This window comes from Giraffa tippelskirchi, chromosome 11, assembly GCF_054371585.1.
Source record: "Giraffa tippelskirchi isolate mGirTip1 chromosome 11, T2T-mGirTip1v1.2.pri, whole genome shotgun sequence".
NCBI lineage: Eukaryota > Metazoa > Chordata > Mammalia > Artiodactyla > Giraffidae > Giraffa > Giraffa tippelskirchi.
This window is the reverse complement of record NC_137285.1, coordinates 103,900,437-103,923,194: the sequence shown is the minus strand read 5'-3', so window position 1 is coordinate 103,923,194 and position 22,758 is coordinate 103,900,437. Positions and strand designations below refer to the sequence as shown.

Below are 22,758 nucleotides of genomic sequence, written 5' to 3'. Positions count from 1 at the left end.
TGATAGGAATTATTTCCTTGAGGAAGACGAGGTAAGGTTAGCGCCAGCAATTCTTAACAGAGTGTCTTATATCAGATGTTGACATCCTTAACAATCAAGTGATATACTTCTACCAAAATGCCTCCTCCACACAGCACGTTAATAAACTAACAATCTGGGGTACCTATTGGGTGCACAGTACCCAGTAGCGGGAGAAAAAGATGACAGCAGACAAAGGTACACGTGTACTCCTGAGGCTGCTTTTGGAGGTTGGCTCACCTGAGCAAATGTCTGGCAATGGTGGATCTGTCCACAGTCACTCTGGAGGACGGCAGCACCACGGGGTCAGACATCAGTGTGCTCATGATGGGGTCCAGGAACTCATCGCAGGCATCAGCATAGGTCTCCTCTTCCTGCTGTTGGAGGTCTGCTAGGGACTGAGCATAAGAACCAGCCAGTTAGGGGGAATTAACAGAAGCAGCTGAGTTCAAAATGCTCCGCGACGATTCCCTAGTCTTAAGGGGTCATTAATAACCCTGTTCAGCGATAGGAATAGTTTTTATCTTTATGGTCTAAACAAGCCAGGATGGATATTACAGGAGCAAATTTAACATTTAGCCCCAACTCTGAATCTTCAGTCAGTTTGGCTCAGCTGCTAGTAGTCATGACTGGAAATGAGTTTTAAGTGTTACAGGGAACAAAACAAAACAAAACATCACAGACAACATCCATACTTCTGACAACAGCCCTGTTGTAAGGGGATGCGAGGTTGCAGGGGTTCTGATTTGCATAATTACAGAGTCACTCATGTAGTCTGTGTATGAAAAGCAGTTTCTGGTTTTAGGTACAAACAGGTATAGGAATTTAAAAGTGGCTTCAGCATTTGATTCTTTCATGACTCTAGCTCCTCAGGGATCCATCTGCCTAAGCTCTAGGCAAAGATGAAGCTCAATTCAATAAAAAAGTAACTCAATGAAGGGAAGACTGTAATCAGTTAGGAAGGTTTTCCATTAGACTCTGCCATAATGTTTCCTTTTTGTAATTGTTAATGAAACTGTTCAAACCAAAGGGATTAGCTGAGTACAATATAGTATTTTAATCTTTAAAATGTATGGTTATTCCTATATAAGCCAACTACAAATAGAACAGAGAAAAATCAATAAAAATCAATGACTAGAAGCTAGTAATCTTGAATTCTATTCTAAAAAGTTCTGTGTTAATATCACAGATTTTCAAATCTATTGGTAACACTGTACAGAGAAGTTTTCATAAAAACAGCCTATTAAAATCTGTTAATTTTTTTCTTTTAGCAGAAGCTTCTTATTTTTCTGTTCTCACCCTCATATTGAAAAGAAAATTACTATTAAAGAATATGGTCGTTTTACTTATCGACTGGCCAGGAGGATTCATTCATTTATTTATACTTTCTCAACACAATGCTCTTTTTCCCTATGAAGTTGGGTAAAAAAGTAAAACAGCTGAGCTGACAACATGATTTTTATTGAACATGTTAATAAGCAAATTATCCTCCTCACCTTGATTCTCTCTGCTAAGTTGCCAAAAGCCACAATCATATTCCCAGGCTTATTTATTTTCTTCAGGACTCGGACTGTCTGTGCAAAGAGAGTTGGGGAATAGGAACGGCCATCCTTGGGCACAGTGGCACAGAAATTCTCCTCATCCCTGGAAGGTCAGCATCAGAAAGAAACTAAGCATCAGAGGGTAGATCAAAGAGGGCAGATCAAAGAGGGCAGATCAAAGAGGGCAATAACGGAGGGCTTGAGAAACAAACTTCCCCATCACTTAGGTATCATGAATGTTCTTTTTTATAGAATGATCTCTGCTAATTTTTAGGAAGGAAGTCTTATCAAGTATCTGGTGACCATAAAAATATACTGTTTTTTAAAATAAAAAACTACTGCTTTTCCAAACAATCAAACAATTAGTAAAGTTTATCTTTGAACAGATCAAGGCAGAATGCTGGAAATTCTAAATAACATCCAACAGGTCATACGAAATCTCATGATTTAAAACCACAGAAGACTACTTCGTCAGCCAACTAGAAACAAATCTTTTCTACTTCCACATAATTACCAGCTAGTTATTTCATTCTATTAGCAAAATCCCCAGTTAAAACATGAGTAACCCCCCTGGCCTGTCACATTTAAATCTCAGGTACCCAAGATTTAAGTAGATGGTGCAGATATCTGAAACGAGCTGCTGGGGTTTGAAGTCAAATTCACTGAAATCCTTGACTTTTAAGGCCCCCATCTTGGGGCCAACCAGGTGCTGCAGGAAGTAGTTCAGCATGGAGATGATGCGCTCGGCCAGGAAAGGATGCACAAAGAGGGACTTGATCTCTGGAAAAAAAGCCAAAGCCTGTGAAAACCCAATCCACTCGAAATCTTCAACTTATTGCATCTAGAGTTTTACTTAGAGACCTCTGGGGACTGCTTTTTTTGAAATCCATTTTCACTGCAGTAATCTTAGAAAATATTAGGTAAACAAAGCAAACAAAATACAAAAACAACCACTCAGAGTAAACACTAGTTACATTTCGCTAATATGTCCTAGCTTTTCTGTCCATATTTACACACATATACATTTTTAAAACAAAGTGATTATCATATTATATATACTTTGTAACTTTTTTCGTTAACAGTATCATAAATATCTTACCATTTATAGGTTCCTGTGCTATCCAACACGGTAGCCACGGGCCATGTGTGGCTATTTAAATTAACTAAAAGTAAGTAGAAAACTCCAGTTTTTCAGGGACACTAGCCACATATCAAGTGTTCAATGGCCATGTGTGGCCAGTAGCTATAGTATTGGACAGTATAGATTTATACATTTCTATCACATCAAGTGGGCTTCCCAGGTGGCTCAGTGGAAAAGAATCTGCCTCCCAAGCAGGAGAGGTGAGTTCAATCCCTGGTTTGGGAAGATCCCCTGGAAAAGGAAATGGCAATCCACTCTAGTATTCTTGCCTGGGAAATTCCATGGACAGAGGAGCCTGGTTGGCTACACTGGGCGTAAAGAGTTGGACATGACATAGCAAATAAACAACAATCATATGAAGTACTATAGGATAGTGATGATTTATACCCTTTTTTTTCCAAGTAGTCATGTATGGATGTGAGAGTTGGACTGTGAAGAAAGCTGAGCGCTGAAGAATTGATGCTTTTGAACTGTGGTGTTGGAGAAGACTCTTGAGAGTCCCTTGGACTGCAAGATCCAACCAGTTCATCCTAAAGGAGATCAGTCCTGGGTGTTCATTGGAAGGACTGATGTTGAAGCTGAAACTCCAATACTTTGGCCACCTCATGCGAAGAGTTGACTCACTGGAAAAGACCCTAATGCTGGGAAGGATTAGGGGCAGAAGGAGAAGGAGACGACAGAGGATGAGATGGCTGGATGGCATCACCGACTCGATGGACATGGGTTTGGGTAGACTCCGGGAGTTGGTGATGGACAGGGAGGCCTGGCGTGCTGGGATTCATGGGGTCGCAAAGAGTCAGACATGACTGAGCGACTGAATTGAACTGAACTGATAGCCTTTTTAACAACCACATATGAGTGCACCATGAATTATTTATTTACTGTATCTTTGTTGCTGGATATTATGATTGTTTTAAATTTTTTCCTGTTAAAAGCATTATACTAATTGATGAACCTCAATGTGTATACATACACCTTTTAGACTTATTATATCCTATAACAAATTTGTAAGAAACTGACTGCTAGGTCACTAATTCCAAAATAATTACATACATACATGCCACGTGCAACAAGCCAAGTAGAGTACAGCTTGTTTAGTATTGCTGGTTCTTAATTTTTCCATTTTAGTCATTATATATTGACTTTACTACTGGTGGGAGTTTAGTTCATATTCCTGTCCCTTGTCTCCTCATATAAATTTCCCTAATATATAAGCAGATCTTTGGAGAAATAATTTAGATTTTTCATTAAGAGCATGAAAATATCACTTACAGCAGAGCCACACAGTATTCTAATAATTATATAAAATAATAATAATAATATATATATACACACACACACTTTGTTTTTGCTGATATAGCAAGATATTTTATTGGAAAGGGGTGCCTGGGTGGAGAGCAGGAGGGTAAGGGAACCCAGGAGGACTGCTCTGCCATGTGGCTCACAGTCTCAGGTTTTATGGTGATGAGATTAGTTCCTGGGTTTTCTCTGGCCCATCATTCTGACTCAGGGTCCTTCCTGGTGGCACATGCATTGCTCAGCCAAGATGGATGCCAGCAAGAAGGATTCCTGGAGTGGGTAGGATACGTGGCATCTCCTTTGGCCTTTCTCAAATTCTTCCGGTTGGTGGTAGCTTAGTTCCATGCTCTTTACCAGGACCTCCTGTCATAAAATAACTCACGCTAATCGCTACTATGGTGCCTGGCCAGGGTAGGCAGTTTCAGTCAATGTGTTTCCCCTAACAACTCCCAACTCAGAGACTTCATGGTCAAGATACTTCTTGGGAATTGGGGCAGAGGTCTCTTTGTTCTGTAACTAGTTCCAGCTGAGAGTGGGTACACTTTTAATAAAAATTTTAATTATTGCTTTGCCTACTTTCAGAGTACCTATCATTAAATCTTTCTAAATTCTCCACCAGAAATGTAGAACTCTCAAAAACAGTTTTTAAAGATGTTTTTTGGAAGTTTCCATCCATCACTCCCATCTGGACTCCAATTTTATAGGCCTATAGTGTAGTCACACAAGCTACCTCCATCATCAGCCTGGGAACTTCCTCTGCATCTCTCTTATGGGATTCCCCTTTCCTCCTTCATTTTTTTTTTTTTTAATAAATTTATTTATTTTAGTTGGGGGCTAATTACTTTACAATATTGGAATAGTTTTTGCCATACATTGACATGAATCAGCCCTGGGTTTACATGTGTTCCCCTTCCTGGACCCCCCACCCACCTCCCTCCCCATCCCATCCCTCAGGGTCATCCCATTGCCCCGGCCCTGAGCCCTTGTCTCATGCATCGAACATGGAATGGTGTTCTGTTTCACATATGATAATATACATGTTTCAATGCTATTCTCCCAGAACGTCCCACCCTCACCTTCTCCCTCAGAGTCCATAAAATTGTTCTATGCATCTGTGTCTCTTATTCTGTCTCGCATATAGGGTTATCGTTACCATCTTTCAAATTCCATATATATGCATTAGTATACTGTATTGTTGTTTTTCTTTCTGGCTTACTTCACTCTGTATAATGGGCTCCAGTTTCATCCATCTCAGTAGAACCGATTCAAATGTATTTTTTTTAATGGCTGAGTAGTATTCCATTGTGTATATGTACCACAGCTTCCTTATCCATTCGTCTGCTGATGGACATCTAGGTTGCTTCCATGTCCTGGCTATTGCAAACAGTGCTACGATGAACACTGGGGTACACGCGTCTCTTTCAATTCTGGTTTCCTCGGTGTATATGCCCAGCAGTGGGATTGCTGGGTCATATGGCAGTTCTATTCCCAGTTTGTTAAGGAATCTCCACACTGTTCTCCATAGTGGCTGTACTAGTTTGCATTCCCACCAACAGTGTAAGAGGGTTCCCTTTTCTCCACACCCTCTCCAGCATTTATTGCTTGTAGACTTTTGGATAGCAGCCATTCTGACTGGTGTGAAATGATACCTCATTGTGGTTTTGATTTGCATTTCTCTAATAATGAGTGATGTTGAGCATCTTTTCATGTGTTTGTTAGCCATCTGTATGTCTTCTTTGGAGAAATGTCTGTTTAGTTCTTTGGCCCATTTTTTGATTGGGTCATTTATTTTTCTGGAATTCAGCTGCAGAAGTTGCTTGTATATTTTTGAGATTAATTGTTTGTCTGTTGCTTCATTTGCTATTATTTTCTCCCATTCTGAAGGCTGTCTTTTCACCTTGCTTATAGTTTCCTTTGTTGTGCAAAAGCTTTTAATTTTAATTAGGTCCTCCTTCATTTTGACGGAGTATGTTTATCTCTCTGTAGCTTCTCAAGAAAGGGTACACTGGAAGTAAATCTGATACCGTCACATCTGAAAATTTCCTTACATTTACCCTCAAACAGGATTGACAGTTTGGCTGGCTATAGAATTCTAGGCTGAAAAGATAATTTTCCATCAGGACTGTGTTACAGCTTCAAATGTCACTGTTGTGATATTCGAAGATATTTTGATGCTTAAACCATTGCACATTACCTGGTTTTTCTCTGGGACCTTTTAAGATCTCCTCTTTACCCTGATTTTCTAAAATACCTCAATGATATACCTTAGTGTGAGGGTCTTGAAGATTCCCTGTGCTGGGCACTTAGGGGCTCCTTTTGATTTAGAACCTCTTAGTTTGGGGGAATTTGGAGGGTATTATTTCTTTGCTCCCTTTCATTTTTCTCTTTTGAGACTTTATAGATTGATATTTTCTTCTTCTTTCTCTTCTAATTTCCATCTATTTTTTTTTCTGATCTGTTTTCATTGAAGAGTTCCTTGAATTTATTTTCTAACTGTCCTACTGACTTTTCAAAATTTCTGAAGTTGTATTTTCAATATTCAAGAGCTCTTATTCTTTAGATAATCTCTGGTATTGCCTCTTTGTTCTTGTCTTGTGTATGCTGTATCTTCTTTCATCCCTCTGAGACTTATAAACACATTTGAAGGCGTTTTCGGCTATTATTTGTGTTGAGAGGATTTTCTCAAATGCCTGGTGATCCTTGGTTGTCATTTCGTATTTGTGTGTGTGTGCTTAAGTCACTCAGTTGTATCTAACTCTGTGACCTCATGGACTGTAGCCCACCAGGCTCCTCTGTCCACAGAATTTTCCAGGCAAGAATACTGGAGCTGGATTCTCCAGGGGATATTCCCAACCCAGGTCTCCTGCATTGCAGGGAGATTCTTTACCATCACAGCCACCAGGGAAGCCCCCATTTCATATATAACCAATATAAAGTATTAATGGAAGTTTTTACTTTTAGATACAAAGTCTTGCAGTGTGTATTTTCTACTTACAGCACATCTCATTTCTGATTAGCTGCAGTTTAATGCTTGACAGACACATGTTGCGAGTGCCTGCTGAACTGGACAGTGGGGCTACAGAGGGAGTGGTGATAAATGTCTCTGATCTACCACATTTAACCAGAGTTCAAGGATATTTTTTCAAGTCAACACAAACACCCCCAGATATATTTACATGGCTAAGTTGTGCTCAAGAAAAATGTCACTAACTTATGCTTTCTGGCAGCTGTGTGAGAGTGACCATTTCCTCATTTCCATGTCAACAGTGGGCAACATTCTTTCTGAAGCTTCTCTAGAGATTCACTTCCTCTCAGACTGTGGAGGAGGATACTGTCACCAGAGCCTCAGCGGGGCTGATCCCTCAATTGAAGCAGGTCTTAACCACTGCATTTTTGGGGAAAGCAGTGTGTTGTGTCCTTACCTGATGTCAGAAACGCAAGGGTACCGATTGTTTCATTGGACATGATGTTATGGAAACGTGCTAACTGTCCAAACATCTGTAGGCCAGCCTCCTTCTCTCGGCGGGCTTCTGGAGTCAGACTGTCCCATTCACCTCGGTCCTTCTCAATTTGCTGAATCTTTATCTTGCTCAAATACTACAGAAACCAGAGGTGGAATGTATCAGAGGACAAAGTGTATTAAAAGGAAGATGATATTTAAGAGGTCCTATTTAAAATCTAGTCCACTAAGCTGGGAAAACCAAGGACTACATAAGAGACAGGAGGTTTTATTAAGTTTAAAAAGAAATTGAGGTGAGATTTCCTTGGTGGTCCACTGTTTAAGGCTCTGTGCTTCCAATGCAGGGGGCATGGGTTCCTGGTTTGGGAACTAAGATCCTACATGCCGCATGGCACAGCCTTTAAAACATTTTTTTAAAAAGAAACCGTGGAAACATTGTTTCAGTCTGGGGAGAGTAATGGGTTATTCCCCCAGAAATATTATAGTCTATGAAACAGAGAAGAGGATAAACAGTATATGAAACATTGATAAAAGCAAACAGGCTACAGGGAAAAAAGGATGACCCCTTCCTGAAAGAAGGAAAACAAAACCACCTCCCAAAACTGCTTATCAAAAAACAAAGCTCTATCAAATATGCAAGATGCCTGGAAGGAGAACCATAAATATTTAAAACCCTCTACTTCTCATCACTCTTGCTGTTGCAGCAAGCATGTTATGCTTATAGTCCCATGGAGATGCTGTCTGTGTCATTCGTTCTGTCACACAGCTTTTGCTGAGAAAGGTCTATTTATTACTTGTTTTCTAAGGCAACAGATCTAAAAATCTTCAAGCATGGGATTATGATCAAAGCAGGAGCATTTTTTCACAAATTAAATACAAGTTACTGGGAGACTGCTAATCAACACAAGGAGTGTGTGGGCTATCCGACAGGCTACCCTCATAACTTACCTGCTCTGTCTCCCCCTGGGTCACTGCCCTATCTTACACCTGTTGCAGATAAAGGGAATTTTTATAGGAGAAAGAAGCAGCTCCACAAGAGATGGTTAAGCTAAAGGAGCTGAGTGACCTCTGGTGTATGTTGTAAAACTCATGTTTCAGATAGAGCTAAAGATTTGGGAAGCAGTGGACAAACGAAAAATACTGATGATTTGGAGTCTCTATGTGAAAAAAATTACCCAAACCAGAGACTTTTTTCAAATAGTGGCATAAGAGTCAGAGTCTTTTAGGAAAGAGGGATAAGGATCATTGCTTTGGTTGGTCACTGTTACTGATGTCTTGCAATGGAAGAAGGCTGAAAGTCACTAACTGAATGAAGATTCTCTAATTTCCTTCTGTAGTGCTAGACTGATTAGTTGGGCCAGTCTGGCTTTTCTTTCACACTTTCTTTTCCACTCTGCCAAAATCTCATCCTAGCTCATAAGGCTTCGATGATCCTTGATCTTTGTCTCTAATGGAAGAATAGCTATCCAACTATAATGGCAAGGTTGGCAGTACATTACTACTTGCAAAATTTTGGTGTCCAAGACAGGTATTTGGGGCATAAGGATTGCTCTGTTATGACTAAGAGGTAAAAAGTATGCATGATGGTATAAGAGCAGTTAAATCTGTTTGTTTTACCTGTATGGCTTCATCCAGAAGGAAGATGGCATCATTCATTAGCAGGTTAAGAAAGCGGAGGAAAAGTGGGGGATTCATGGCTTCTAAATTCTTAGAGGCATAGTCAGCCAAATCCTGTTAAGACCCAGCCCAAGAGAAAATCAGTTTAGTCTTGAATCACAACCCACGAGGGCTTATCTGCAGCAAAGATAACTCAGTTTTGGTTTCACCAAAACCACTCTCACCTTAATGCTCTCTCGATAGGTATCTGTTCCCCACATGTACTTGAGGATGGGATACATGGGGCGGCGGTAATTAAACTTCTGCTCAAACTGATGGGGGTCTCCTGGAATAAGGTAGAGCAAAACATCAGCAGAGCCAGTACCATTAGAGAAAGAATATGAGCTTATGTCTATGTGCGGACAGATGGATATCAATCCTGTCTAACTCTTTGCAACCCCACAGACTGTAGCCCACCAGGCTCTTCTGTCCATGGGATTTCCCAGGCAAGAAAGATGGAGTAGGTTGACATTTCTCTCTCCAAGGGATCTTCCTGACCCAGGGATTGAACCTGTGTCTCCTGCATTGGCAGGTGGATTCTTTATCTCTGAGCCACTGGGGAAGCCCTATGTCTATGTGTAGCCATTTTTTAGAAAATTCTGAATGTGTTAAGGATACTGGTAAAGCCAATCCTGGGAGTTTATAAAGATCTAGAGTTGTACCCAAGTGTTTACTTATTTCCTTATCAACAGAACAAGAGGGAGACAGATATAAAGGATACAGACCTCAGGAAAGGATGAGGACTGAGCTGCAAAATAAAAGCCAAGGGAAACAAATGCTTTCACATCCAAACATAGAGTGCTTATCCGACTCTGAATTAGGCCTCTGAGCTAGCCATTGTGGCAGTGACAGCCACGTGCAGCATGGGCCACTAAGTAATCCCCACATTCTTCACGGATAACATCCCAACTGTGGGGCCAACTGGGTCCTGATTACTCTGAAAAATCAGGCCAGGAGCTGAAAATCTGAGGCTTGTACAGCTTTTGACATGCCAAAGGTACCACTAGAGCTCCATAGGCTGGGTCATATAATAAAGGAGGAGTGTGGGATTTGGAGTCAGAAGGCTTTGGTTTTCCTTCTGGGTCAACTTAATGCAAGTCTCTTAAATCTTTTTCAACTTCCACTTTCTCAGAAAATAAAACAGTCATTATAATTCACCCTTGGGACTTCCCTGGTGGCCCACTGGCTAAGACTCTGCATTTCTAAGGTAGGGGGCCCAAGTTCATTCCCTGGTCAAGGAACTAGACCCCACATGCCTCAATTAAGAGTTTGCATGCTGCAACTAAAGATTCCACACGCCACAACAAAGACTGAAGATCCTGCAAGCCACAACTAAGACCCCGAGCACCCAAATAAATAATTATTTTATAATTCATCCTCTAATATTACAACCAAAGAATTGTAGTAGCCATATAATGAGATAATTGCAGCATTTACTGTGCAATTTCTTATACAGATATACATATATATATGAATATATATATATAAAATTAAAATTTACATATACTATCTCAATCATCACTTCAACTCCATTTTACAAATGAGGAAACTAAGTCTCAGAGGTGAGCAAGTAACGAAGTCCAAATTCTAATAGAGAAAAGCAGTCAGTAAAATGCTAAATGTCTCTTTAATGTTAACTGTATTTATCACTGGATGGTAGGACACCCCCTTTAAAGGGGTCTTAAATAACTACTTTGCTACCTTATTTACTGGTTGAGATGGGGTACTGCTTAACTCAAACACAGCATCTCAGGGTTAGAGCTCAAAAGGCCATGAGAGAAATTAGGGAATGTTTCCTGCTGTTATTCTTTTTTTTTTTTTTCCCTGCTGTTATTCTTAATCTAACAAACTGTAGAACAGTTAGACTGTCTGGACAAGATAAAAGGATATGTCAATCAGCATACTGTCTTACTCTTCACCATTCTATAATTTTGAGGCAAGACTCAGGTTTTAATTGGACAGCCTAATTTATTTGAATATGAGTCTATCAAAAGTGATAGTAAAGTTGTTAAGAGTGTATGTCTTTCTTTTTTAAAGTGAGACAGATCTGATTCTACCACTTAGTTGTATGACATGAACATATAATCTTTTTTGAGCATCCATGTCTTCATAGGGAAAAGAGGATAATACAGTAAAGCTTTCCTGTATTTTTGACAAGGAAATTTTGACAAGGTGGTGACAAGGAAACAATGTGAAAAAAGCACTTAGCATCAAGGTAGCACATGGTAGATATGCAGTAAATGATGGCTTATGGTATTTTACATTTAAAAACTGATTAAGCGACACATTAGCTTCTTGGTTCTAGATTGCTTTACCTGTAAACTCAATGTCCACAAAGACCTTGATGAGAGCTTCTGCAAGGTGGGATGCATAGGGAAAGTTGCAGAACACACGTTTCCGGTGGAAGACACTGGATACCAAGGGATTTGGGATCTGATCCATGTGGGGCATCACTGCTTCCAACACCTCAGCCAGTTTGGCCCTTAGGTGGGGATTCTTCATCCTATGAATAGGGCAGAAAGCAAACTGAGCAAGCAGAAAACTTTAGTCCCAAATTTATAACTATTTTTCTCCACATGAGGAATCAAAACATCATCATGTAATATCTGTACAGAGAGTTACAGGAGAAAACAGGACTGAGCAGTTTTAAGTCTGTCAATTTCTTGGGGATATGCAGAGTATACCATTCAGTTCTTAAGATCACGGCTTACCAATGATGAGGGTGAGCATGTAAGTTTCTATTTAATGCTCTGCCATTCTGTTTATTTCTCTTTAATAATGTACTACTGTTTACTATTCTCTGACAGCTTCACCTGGGATAAACTTGCCTTTCCAGGCTTTCTGGGGGTAAGGATCAGGATATAATTAATTATTCTACATAACTTACAATGCATACCAGGTGTGCCTAACACTTGTTGGTTTAGAATTTCTCACTAGGCCCGTTCAGTTCAGTGGAGGAGTGGCTTCTATCTATGTCTCAGTGACACGGCTCAGGGGACTGTGGCTCTCTGTGCAGAAAATTCTCACTTACGTACACATTGTTTCCTTTGGTCTACCACCACCAGGAAATCAGAGAAGCAACTCTACAGGTCAGTGAGCATCTTCCTCTGGAAAAGAGGACTAGAAGCTGTGAATGGTAAGTCTTGAGATCAGAGAGCATTTACCCAAGTTTACTGCTCATCCAATTCAGGACTGTACAGCAAACTTTGTTATCAGACATTAGAAGATCATTAGCGCCTGGCAAGGTCTCTGGCATGAAGGTTAAGTATTTTAACCAGGGACTAGCAGGGGAATTCCCATCTGGTACCTTATATGCAGGTTCAAATTCTCTGTGGGCAAAGTCCTTTGTTTATTATGCTTCTCAAGTATGGGATTTTGGGCTACTCATAAGTATAGTCAGGTGATTCATTAATGTTAACACAACTTCTGAAGGCAACCCCTTATGATTCAGGCTTGTTTATTTCTTGGCTTCGAAGTCTTCTGAATGTTTCACAGCTCTGCACTGTGATAGAGCCACGCTTTCAGCACTTCACCTTTCTATGCTTCCAGTGAAAATGGTGATAAAATGAAGGACATGTTCCAAGGAATCTGCTGATGTCTCCAAGATGTCATCGGCAAAGCGACGGAGAAAAATGAGGAAATCACCCAAGTTATCTGCAAAAAATTCTGAGAAACAAAATTTTCACTGGAATTAGCCAAACATCTGACTCTCTGCATTAAGCAATATTTAAATTCTTCTCTTTTACTCTACTTAGTGAAGGTTTACAAGAACCCCCAAATGTCTTGCAGGTACTAGAAAGGATAAGTTAAAAAATGCAGAATCTCCTTTGAATGTAAGGCAATTTTAGTTTTATCCAAGTAAATAAAAGAACAGTAGAGATATAAAACGTTGTTAACACACCAGTACAGTTTAAGAAAGTACACTGATGGATATATACTTCCACACTCAAAGTTAACTGTGAGTTAAAATAACACTTTAGATGAAGAATCTTGAATAGAGATGAAAACATTAGATGACTATGGTCATCAGTCTCTGGGGTGCTCCACTGATCCTAGCCTTCTTGTATTTATGCCCTTGTATATCTCCTCCTCCACTACTCCAGAAATGATGGCATGTCATTTCCATAATTAGGTTATAAAAGCCTACAGCTTCCACTTTTGTCCCCTGATCTGAGAGATGCCAGCTGCCATACCATGAATAGTTACTAAAGAGAGTCCTGTGTGGCCTGCAAAAGAAGCCAGCAAGCAACTGCGATCTGCCAGCAACCACATGACTAGCCTTGTAAGCAGATCCTCTAGCCCTGGTCGAGTCTTCAGATTCTTATGGCCCTGGCTGCTACCTCGTGAGAGACCAAAGTCAGGACCATGCAGCTAAGCTAATCCTGGATTGCTGACCCGAAGGTACTGTGTGTAATAATGTTTGTTGTTTCAAGTTGCTATGTTTGGGGTAATCTGTTACTCAGCAATCAATGACTAGTACAGGGATTAAGAGCATGTAACCTGTACCAATGGGAAAAGAAGTGCAGGGGGATAAATTAGGAGTTTGGGATTAACCCATACATACTACTATATATAAAATAGGTAATCAACAAGGGACCTACTATATAGCATAGGAAATTACTCAACCTGTAATTACCTATATGGGAAAAAAATCTGAAAAAGGATGTATGTATATATATATAACTGAATCACTTTGTTGTACACCTGCAACCAACAAAATATTGTAAATCAACTATATTCCAAGATAGAATAAAAATTAAAGGAAAAATATAACCTAAATTTGATGGACAATACCTGCTGACCCCTCAACCAATATAACATGCATACACATTCTCTGTTCTGGGTTAACCAAGAGGAGATGACTTTTTTTTTTCCTAAAGACTAGCATGGGGGGGAGGGTTAGACAGATAAATTAATAAGTTGAATGACAAACGATATTAATGATAGAAACTAACAGCTCTGAAAACCCTGACTGCACTTCACCCTCTGAAGATTATTTTCTGATCTGCAGAGCAGTGGCAACATAACTGAAGAACCAGCTGTCAGTTCTCCCAGGCTCTGACCAACAGACATTATCTACGAGTTTGAATTGTTTCTCCAAAAACAACTGAATGATAGCTAAGGTAGGATATTTTGAGTATTATACTTCCAAAGTGACCCAGTTAAACTCAGATGGCTATAAATAGAAAATTCTCAAGGGAGAGTCAGCTCACCTGGCACGTAAGCCAAAGAACTGTAGCCATCTGGCAAAGGAAAAGTCAGCTCTATCAGCTGTGAGCCCTCGTTGCCTATGGCCAGCTGAACCAGGAGAACAGCCATGGACACCTGCAAGTTTAGGCAGTTTTGTAGCATCTGTGGCTCAGTCATGGCCGTCTTGGTAGAAAGATAGATGGTCATCAGTCGTTCAAATTGCTCCCGGAGGTTGTCAGCAGCAGGGCTGGAACTTTGCTGAGCGTCCCGCCAGGCTACCTGCAGCCGATGCAGATTCTGGTTGATTTTTACCATCTGATCATGCAACCTGCCCTCAAGAAAGCAGAAGAGTGAAGTAAGCCAGAAAGAAAAACAACAATACAGTATACTAATGCATATATATGGAATTTGAAAGATGGTAACGATAACCCTATATGCGAGACAGAATAAGAGACACAGATGCATAGAACAATTTTAAGGACTCTGAGGGAGAAGGTGAGGGTGGGACGTTCTGGGAGAATAGCATTGAAACATGTATATTATCATATGTGAAACAGAACACCATTCCATGTTCGATGCATGAGACAAGGGCTCAGGGCCGGGGCAATGGGATGACCCAGAGGGATGGGATGGGGAGGGAGGTGGGTGGGGGGTCCAGGAAGGGGAACACATGTAAACCCAGGGCTGATTCATGTCAATGTATGGCAAAAACTATTCCAATATTGTAAAGTAATTAGCCCCCAACTAAAATAAATAAATTTATTTAAAAAAAAAAAAAAAGAAAGCAGAAGAGACTGGGTCAGAAGGCTCACACACAGATGGTTGAGTACAGACTGTTTCTGAAAAACAAATCCTCATATATTTATTCTAGTATTCCCTTTTAGGATGTAGGGCTGTGGTTGTGATGACACAGATATCACAAAAGTTACTGACAGAATGGGGCTGGGAGCACAGCACCAGGAAAATGTTATCAAATATTCAACATATAGTTAGTTGCCTTTGGCTGAAATGCACTATCCAAAGAACAGTGGCTTGGTTAAGCAGGGTGTAGACTGGGCTTTTATTATGTACGATATATAATGATTAGGCAAAGTACAAGATAGTTTGACACCACCCAAGGGCAATGATTGTACTTGGATGTGGATATATGGACAGTCTTTTCACGGTTAGTAGAGAACTAAAGCTGGTGAGAATGGAATCCAGATTAGCAATGGTGGTGATGGTAGTGGTAGTTTAGTCACTAAGTCGTGTCCGACTTCTGCAACACCATGGATTGAGGCCTGCAAGGCTCCTCTGTCCTTGGGATTTTCCAGGCAAGAATACTGGAGTGGGTTACCATTTCCTTCTCCAGGGGATCTTCCTGATCCAGGGATCAAACCCAGGTGTCCTGCACTACAGGCAGATTCTTTACAGACTGAGCCACCAGGCACTTCCCAGATTAGCAATGACCACATATAAACCAGAAGCCACCTGGAATGCAACCTAACAGCAGCTTCCAGTCCTCGGATGTCCAATATAAAATTAAGTGATTCTTCAAAAAGGGTCATCCAAATGTTCTCTAATGAAAGGAAGACCCATAGTTCAATGTCATGGAGAGTTGTGTCTGCGTGTACAGTCCAAACTCATTCTCTTTGGCCCTGTGGATGATGTCTAGGGTTAGCTAGCCAATAATGAGAAACTAGATGACTTTCATTTTTGTGTTTTAATAGGTTAATAAATATGTGGTAAGTTGTTATCTACTGTCTCATTTAAAATATCAATGACAGAGAAAGTAGCTCTAGTAAAGACATAATTTCATTTTTTGAAAAATCTGATGAGCTTTGAAAAATGTTATGTCATTTTAAGTTTCCCAAAAAGGCATTAAAAATTGCTGTCTTCAATACGCCTTCCTATAGACTATGAGTGAATAGCTATTTTTCCCCCTTATTTATGCTTGTCACAATCAGCTAAATCAGAGAGGGAAAAAAAAATCACAGAATGACATGTGGTTAGCCAGAACCAGACCATTTTCGGAAGTTACACACCTTAGCTTTCAAATTTTCACGCATCCAGAATCCTCTTTGATACACAGATTTTTATGATTGTTCTGAAATCTCTTAAAACATTTAATTTTTGTCAATTTTGTCTCTCTATACCATAGAATAAAGCTTTCTCTTTTTTCATCAGGCATAATAAGTAATGAAACCGAAGAGCAGAATGTGAAATATTAAATGAAAATTCCACTTGTGTGGATGACAAAAGGAAGATAGTGATTTAAAAATGTGCAGATTGAGAGAAATACATACTGTATCATTACACTATATTTATATAATATAGTGTATCTTTAATTTTTAAAAAAGTTTAACAGGTCAAAAATGCAAAATAAATTCAAGGTACATGGATAAAGCCAATTTATCTAGACAAAGATTAATGCGTGTAATGCCCTTTTCCTAGTAGATCCTAATGTAAGCCTTCAGAATAAAGTGAGATTGTTATAAGACTCACTTTTAACCTTCTGATATCAACACAACCAAACAGTTCTTTCCTAATGACATCAGAGGAGCTACCTGTGAAATCCCAAGTACAAGGTGTACTCTGTCAGGACAAGGTTCTCTGTTACAAGGTTGTAGCTCTGGGGAAACTTTGGCTCCTGTACAGCTGGAATCAAACAGGTCTCTTTGTCCAAACCTCAAAGAAATGAAAAGGAAGAGTAAATGTCTTGCAATAGACATCTATCTTGGCTCCAGTGTCCCCTTATTCTAGTTCAACTTCCATCCTGCTTCCAGTGAATTGAGTAATATCTTCTTAAAAACAGATCTTGTAACATTCCTACTCTATTGGTCTAAAAATGTCTTTTAGCTTCTGTCTATAGAAACGCAGTTAAATCTCTTTAGCTTGGTCATGAAATCACCAAAAATTAAAAGGAATGATAGATTTTTCCAGGAGATAGGTAATCATTTGTTACTATTCTGTGCTTTTCTGTATATAAGATTATTTGCTTTTGAGCATGTTACTTTTATAATTAGAAGAGTTAAAAAACTGGGAGGAAATACATAATAATTAAGATTCATTCTGAGTGGTAGAACTAAGAGTGGTTTATTTTCTTCTTTTCACTTTTCTGTATTATTTGAGTTTTCTCCAATTTGGCTTCAATATTCTTCCTCCATACCCCTTCCCCCAGCTACCCTGTGTTCTAGCCATGTGGAGCTTCCTAATGCTCCTTAGTTAAGATGTTTCACAGCTCTGTACCTTCATAGTTATTTCCTCTATAAAAGGGACTGCTTTGCTTGATAAACCCAACACATTTTTCAAGACTCAGCTATGAAGACCTCCAACCTTCTGCAGAATTCATCATTTACTCCCTTCTCTGGATTCCTATAGCTTAGCCCTAGACCATATTATCATGATCTGTTAACATATCTGCCTCCTTTTGGAGCCTTTGAGTTCAAAAAGGACAGAGACTGTCCTTTATTCATTTTCCTAAGAATGAATGAATGAGTGAATATCCAAGTCTGCCAAATTCAGAGAGAAGGCCTCAGTAAAGCATAACATCTAAAACTATCAAGTTTTAAAAGTCTGTCTTTTAAAAGTTTATAATAGCTTTTCTTTTTGCCTTATCTTCTTTGAGAAAGAGAGACCTTTGTGGAAAAGGATATGGAAGTGAAGGCCTTATGTTACACACACACAGTTTTGAGAAGACCAGCTCCCCCCTACCTCTCATGTGTACATTTTTTATTTTTCGTTCTTCATCATTCAACTCCTTCAGGGCACAGTAAGTAGGATTAAAGGTGAGGAGCCGAGAGGATCTGGGTTTGCAAAATGGCTGGCATAGCTTCAGGAGAGCAGCACCCAGATTCAGAAAGAAGGCATCCGAGGCATACATTTGGAAGAAGATTTCTGGCATCTGATTGGCCCAAATCTTGGTGCGGCCTGCGTTTGCATGCAAACAGTTTCCGAGCCAGGACAAGATACAGTGTTTGGTTTCTGGAGAGAGCTGGAGTAGGTTCTTCAGCATCTGGTAGATCTTTTCATGGAACCGAGCCATGAACTGTTTAACCGGAAAACACAACCACAGAACATTCCAGTTGCACAATCCTAACATTCGTTACTCTCAAACCTCAGCCACTGGCCATTTCCAACAATACAGGAATCCTCATCTTTCCCTTACTCTCCCTGTGCCTTACCCTGCCCCCCCCACTTCTGATTTAAAAAAAAATAATAATTCTGGGCACGTGTAAGTCTTCCTGATGAGCTGCCAAACTACAGCTAGCATTTACATAGCTTCAGAGTAGGGGTTGGTAAACTTTCTCTTCAGAAGGCCAGATGCTAACTATTTTCGGCTTTGCATGCCATATGGTCTCTGTAGCACCTATTCAACTCTACCACTGTGGCATAAAGTCAAACCTCAAACAATACACAGAAGTATGGCTAGGTTCAATACAACTACTTACAAAAAAAGGCGGCAGGCTGGATTTGACCACTGCTATAATTTGCCAACCTCTGCTTTAGAAAGGTGTGATGATGGGAGATTTAAACTGCCCCCAATTCAACCACTGATTGCCGTATGATGGCCAGACTTCTACCATATAATTTATGCTAGGAAGCCCAAAGAAATGACATAGGGGAAAGGAGGAAAAGGAAAACAATTTGGCTTTTAAGCTGGAGTTCATTCAGAAGATTTTAGAAGCTGAAGTTATAAGAAATACCTTGGTGAGGAAAATGAGAATTGAGAGCAGGTGACTGTGCTACAACACAGGGCAAAGAATAGTAGCAGCTTATTCTGAACCAAACAAGGGTCTGTCCTCTGCTCTTAGCGCATGCTAAAAAGAGGGCCATTTCTTTACACGATTACGGCAGAGAGTCACCCAGATCAATCTGCTTTCCCAAGAGGCTCAAGCAGCCTTGTCTGCATTTGCTTCCTGAGGAAACAATACTTAAGAGATTGGGGACTGGAATGCACCAGGAAACAGCTCCACCTGATGAATGTTGGCCTCTTGTACTTTGATCTCCTGGGGACTGGAACGAGATGGGTTCAGGAAGTAGCCATGATTTTCTATGACTCCTGGTGTCTTTAATAAGCAGGAGATATTCAGGATTACTCCTAGCAAGGTCTTCTGGTACATCTGCCCATTACTTGGATCCTTGGGCTGAATGTAGTCTACAAAAACCTGTAGGAAAAGACAAGTCCTAGTCAATTGTCCATATGATGAAGTAAGTGATGGGGTGAGAGAGCTTCAAAGAGTTAAGACTATACAACAACTGGGATGTCCCTGGTGGTCCAGTGGTTAAGGATCTGCCTGCCAATGCAGGGGATGTGGGTTCGATCCCTGATTGGGGAACTAAGATCCCACAAGCCACACAGCGTAGCCAAAAAACAAAACAAAACAAAAAAAGGCTATGTAAGAACCATTGTACCTTTCTTACACAATAGGTAATATTACACTGCCCTCAGGACAGGGAAGCATAAGCTTCCAACTCAACTGAACACATATGAGCTTTCAGACCTACCTTGGCCATATCCTTCTGCTTAGTGAAATAGAGAAGAGTGTCCAGATACGCGTACAGCAGGATCTGGCAGAGTTCTAGATCTTTGATTCGGCCCAATAAAATATCAAACACTGGAATCATGACTTCTGGAAATGTTCGAACTTCCTCATCTAATATCAAGGCTTCGATGACCTCATCCAGAAACTCAGCTACACCTTCAAAATCTGATGGAAGACAAACGAAAGAGAGGAGGCCAAAGGAATTTCTATACGCCTTTACACACAGCTCTTTACTCTGCTGAACTTTTGATAATTCTACTGGTATTGAAACCCAAAGGTCAAGAGGTGAGCTCTTTTTATTCATTTATGCTGGAACCATAGTGACTCTGAGGCTTTTTAATGCAATCAGAGGAATGTTACAGAAATCAAATGCAGACGCTCACAGATCTTGCTTATGTACTCACGGCCTCCTAGGATGGCTTCCAACATCAAATCTACCAGCTGCTCGTGGATGTTTTGGTCAACATAGATCTCTGGGGTGAGAAGGACTGTTCGGGTATTGGACACAGTGAGGTTCCTACACTGTACTGCAAAGGGTAGCAGGTTCTCTGGAACTTTGGTAATCTGGAAACAGCAACAAAGAGAGGGAAGATGCTAGCTCTGTGACCTGGCAGAAGGGCAGATACAGCAAACAGAAAGGGGAAGACACTGTGTCCCAAAACAACAGGGCTTTCCTGTGGATGCTTGAAAAGCCATGAGAGTTCATTCCTTGGGTTAAGGAATCACCTCTTAGAAATTCTATTGCTGGAAGTGATCAAGCTTAGTCTACTCTGTTATACACACCTCAGTAGAAATGAATTTATCAGATCTTTTTTTTTAATAAAGGTGATTTTTTTTAAGATGTTTGTAGAAAGAATAATAAGAGGTACTTGTTAATTGAGGAAGGGGAAGACCCCAAGCCACAGAAAAGGAGAAATTAAAACTTCAGAACATAAACTAACAGGACCTTTGATATCCAGTTTCAGATACACTATGATATATACAAACTAATATAAAAGACACCGATCCAACTCTCTGGGTTACGTCATACCCAAGAGTACTTAATGGCAGTGATTCCTTTACCTCTTCCTTGGCTCTCTGAAAGCAGGAATAAAGGTAACAAAAAATGTGCCTCTCCCCTGCATCTCGATCAGCAGAGAGATTCAATGTTGTAGAAGAAGTCATGTTAATCAAGTGGTTGCCAGGATCTTGAAGTAATAAGCGAGTGAAGACAGCCTATTAGGAAAAACAAATAAACAAAAATACTAAATCACTGCAAAGTTAATTTACTTTTACACTTTTATTTATTTTCTTACTGAAGTATAGTTGATTTACAATGTTCTGTTAGTTTCAGGTGTTACAGGAAAGTGATTTAGTTACACACACACACATATCTATCCTTTTTCAGATTATTTTCTATTATAGGTATTATAAGATATTGAATATAGTTCCCTGTGGTATACAGTTGGTCTCTGTTGTTTACCTATTTTGTATATAGTAGTGTGTATCTATTAATTCCAAACTCCTGATTTATCTACCTCCATCCCTGTCCACTGCAAAGTTAATTTTAGAACATGAAGACATAAAAGATAATTTTGATACAGGTAATAATGAGAATCACAGAATGTAAGAGGGGAAAAAGGGCAGGAATATAAGAATGAACTTGTGGACACAGAGGGGGGGAAAGGGAAAGTGGGGTGAATTCAGAGAGGAGCACTGACATATATACACTACCATGTGTGAAATAAAACACTAGTGGGAAGTTGCTGTATAACACAGGGAGTTCAGCTCAGTTTTAGAGAGGTGGGATGGGGAGAGTTGGTGAGAAGGCTCAAGAGGAAGGGGATATATGTATATTAATACTTATAGATGATTCACACTGTTGTATAGCAGAAACCAACACAACACTGTAAAGCAATTATCCCTCAATTAAAAAAAATTATGTATACAAATTTAATTGTTTATATCATTATCCTAAAGCAAGCTTAAGTGTATAGCATAGCCCCAAGCACAGAGTAAGCATTAAAATATTTGTTGAATGGTGTGGAGAATGAGACATTAAACTTATATATGAAATCTACTCTTCATGATTGCTGATTTCACTCAGACTTTATATAGACAGTTGAAATGTATGAAGTTAAACTACAAGTTGTCAAGTGTCTTCCCTACCAAACTTTCATCTGTTTAATATTAATTAAGCACTTGTAAGGTAGAATGTAGTTTTGATTTTGAAAAAGATATAAAGAAAGAGAGGGGCCTTGGCCTCAATAAGTTAAGTGTCTATGGGAGAGAGAAGAGAGGTACATAAAGAAACCACTACATGGGATGGAAAGAGACAATTCTTGTAAGAGATGCAAGAGATTACTGTAAGAGCCCAGAGAAAAAATAACAACTTATACCAGGCGAAACTTTGTAAACGGGATGACTTATTAACTGTGTCTTGCAGGATGGGTAGATTTGGACATGGGACCACGGGTAGATGAGCAGATCCAAAAGAGGGACAACACAGACAGTATAAGAGACAGAGCTAAGAAAGCCACGGTTGGAGAATGGAGAGCAGAATTCAGCTGCATGGCTGATTTTTACTGAAGGTTCATGGAAGGAATGGAAGAATGGTACCTGCTCTACGTTGTTCATATCAAGCCAGTCTTGATCTTCCAGGTCTACTGCCATTTCTTCCAAATACACACACCGGCTGGGGATGCCATTCCCACTTTTCAGGCTTGGGTCACCTGAGAAATGGTTTTAGTCTGATAGGTTAAGGATAATGCTTCTGCCTTACACAGACAACTGATCTTGACAGCATTTCTCTCGAATCCGAAGTTTGACTCAGGTAATATCAGAGTGATTTTGACACACAGAACAGTATCTACAGATTTAACCCCCCCACCCCCACCCCAAAGAGCACGTGCTTTGTTATAAACCTAACATCATGACATTTAAACAGTA

General features: G+C 39.9%; 1 protein-coding gene across 5 annotated transcripts in view; it reads right to left on the bottom strand.

The window, feature by feature from the left end:
• Positions 1-22,758, bottom strand: part of UBE4A (ubiquitination factor E4A) — a 40,131-nt gene that overhangs the window by 4,328 nt on the left and 13,045 nt on the right. For 2 of the 5 annotated variants that reach the window (XM_081541096.1, XM_081541095.1), the window contains 16 exons: positions 22,429-22,559; positions 20,893-21,045; positions 20,235-20,394; positions 19,793-19,995; positions 19,261-19,452; positions 17,999-18,332; positions 16,852-16,972; positions 14,329-14,633; positions 12,649-12,781; positions 11,431-11,618; positions 9,301-9,401; positions 9,077-9,190; positions 7,422-7,596; positions 2,159-2,339; positions 1,515-1,662; positions 259-416 (listed from right to left, as the gene is read on the bottom strand). In XM_081541096.1, the coding sequence (XP_081397222.1) occupies positions 259-416; positions 1,515-1,662; positions 2,159-2,339; positions 7,422-7,596; positions 9,077-9,190; positions 9,301-9,401; positions 11,431-11,618; positions 12,649-12,781; positions 14,329-14,633; positions 16,852-16,972; positions 17,999-18,332; positions 19,261-19,452; positions 19,793-19,995; positions 20,235-20,394; positions 20,893-21,045; positions 22,429-22,482 (2,720 nt within the window). In that variant the 5' untranslated portion in view covers positions 22,483-22,559. Of the gene's footprint in view, positions 1-258; positions 417-1,514; positions 1,663-2,158; positions 2,340-7,421; positions 7,597-9,076; positions 9,191-9,300; positions 9,402-11,430; positions 11,619-12,648; positions 12,782-14,328; positions 14,634-16,851; positions 16,973-17,998; positions 18,333-19,260; positions 19,453-19,792; positions 19,996-20,213; positions 20,395-20,892; positions 21,046-22,428; positions 22,560-22,758 lie in introns of all 5 variants that reach the window. The other 3 variants (XM_081541094.1, XM_081541093.1, XM_081541092.1) reach the window with 2 other exon arrangements.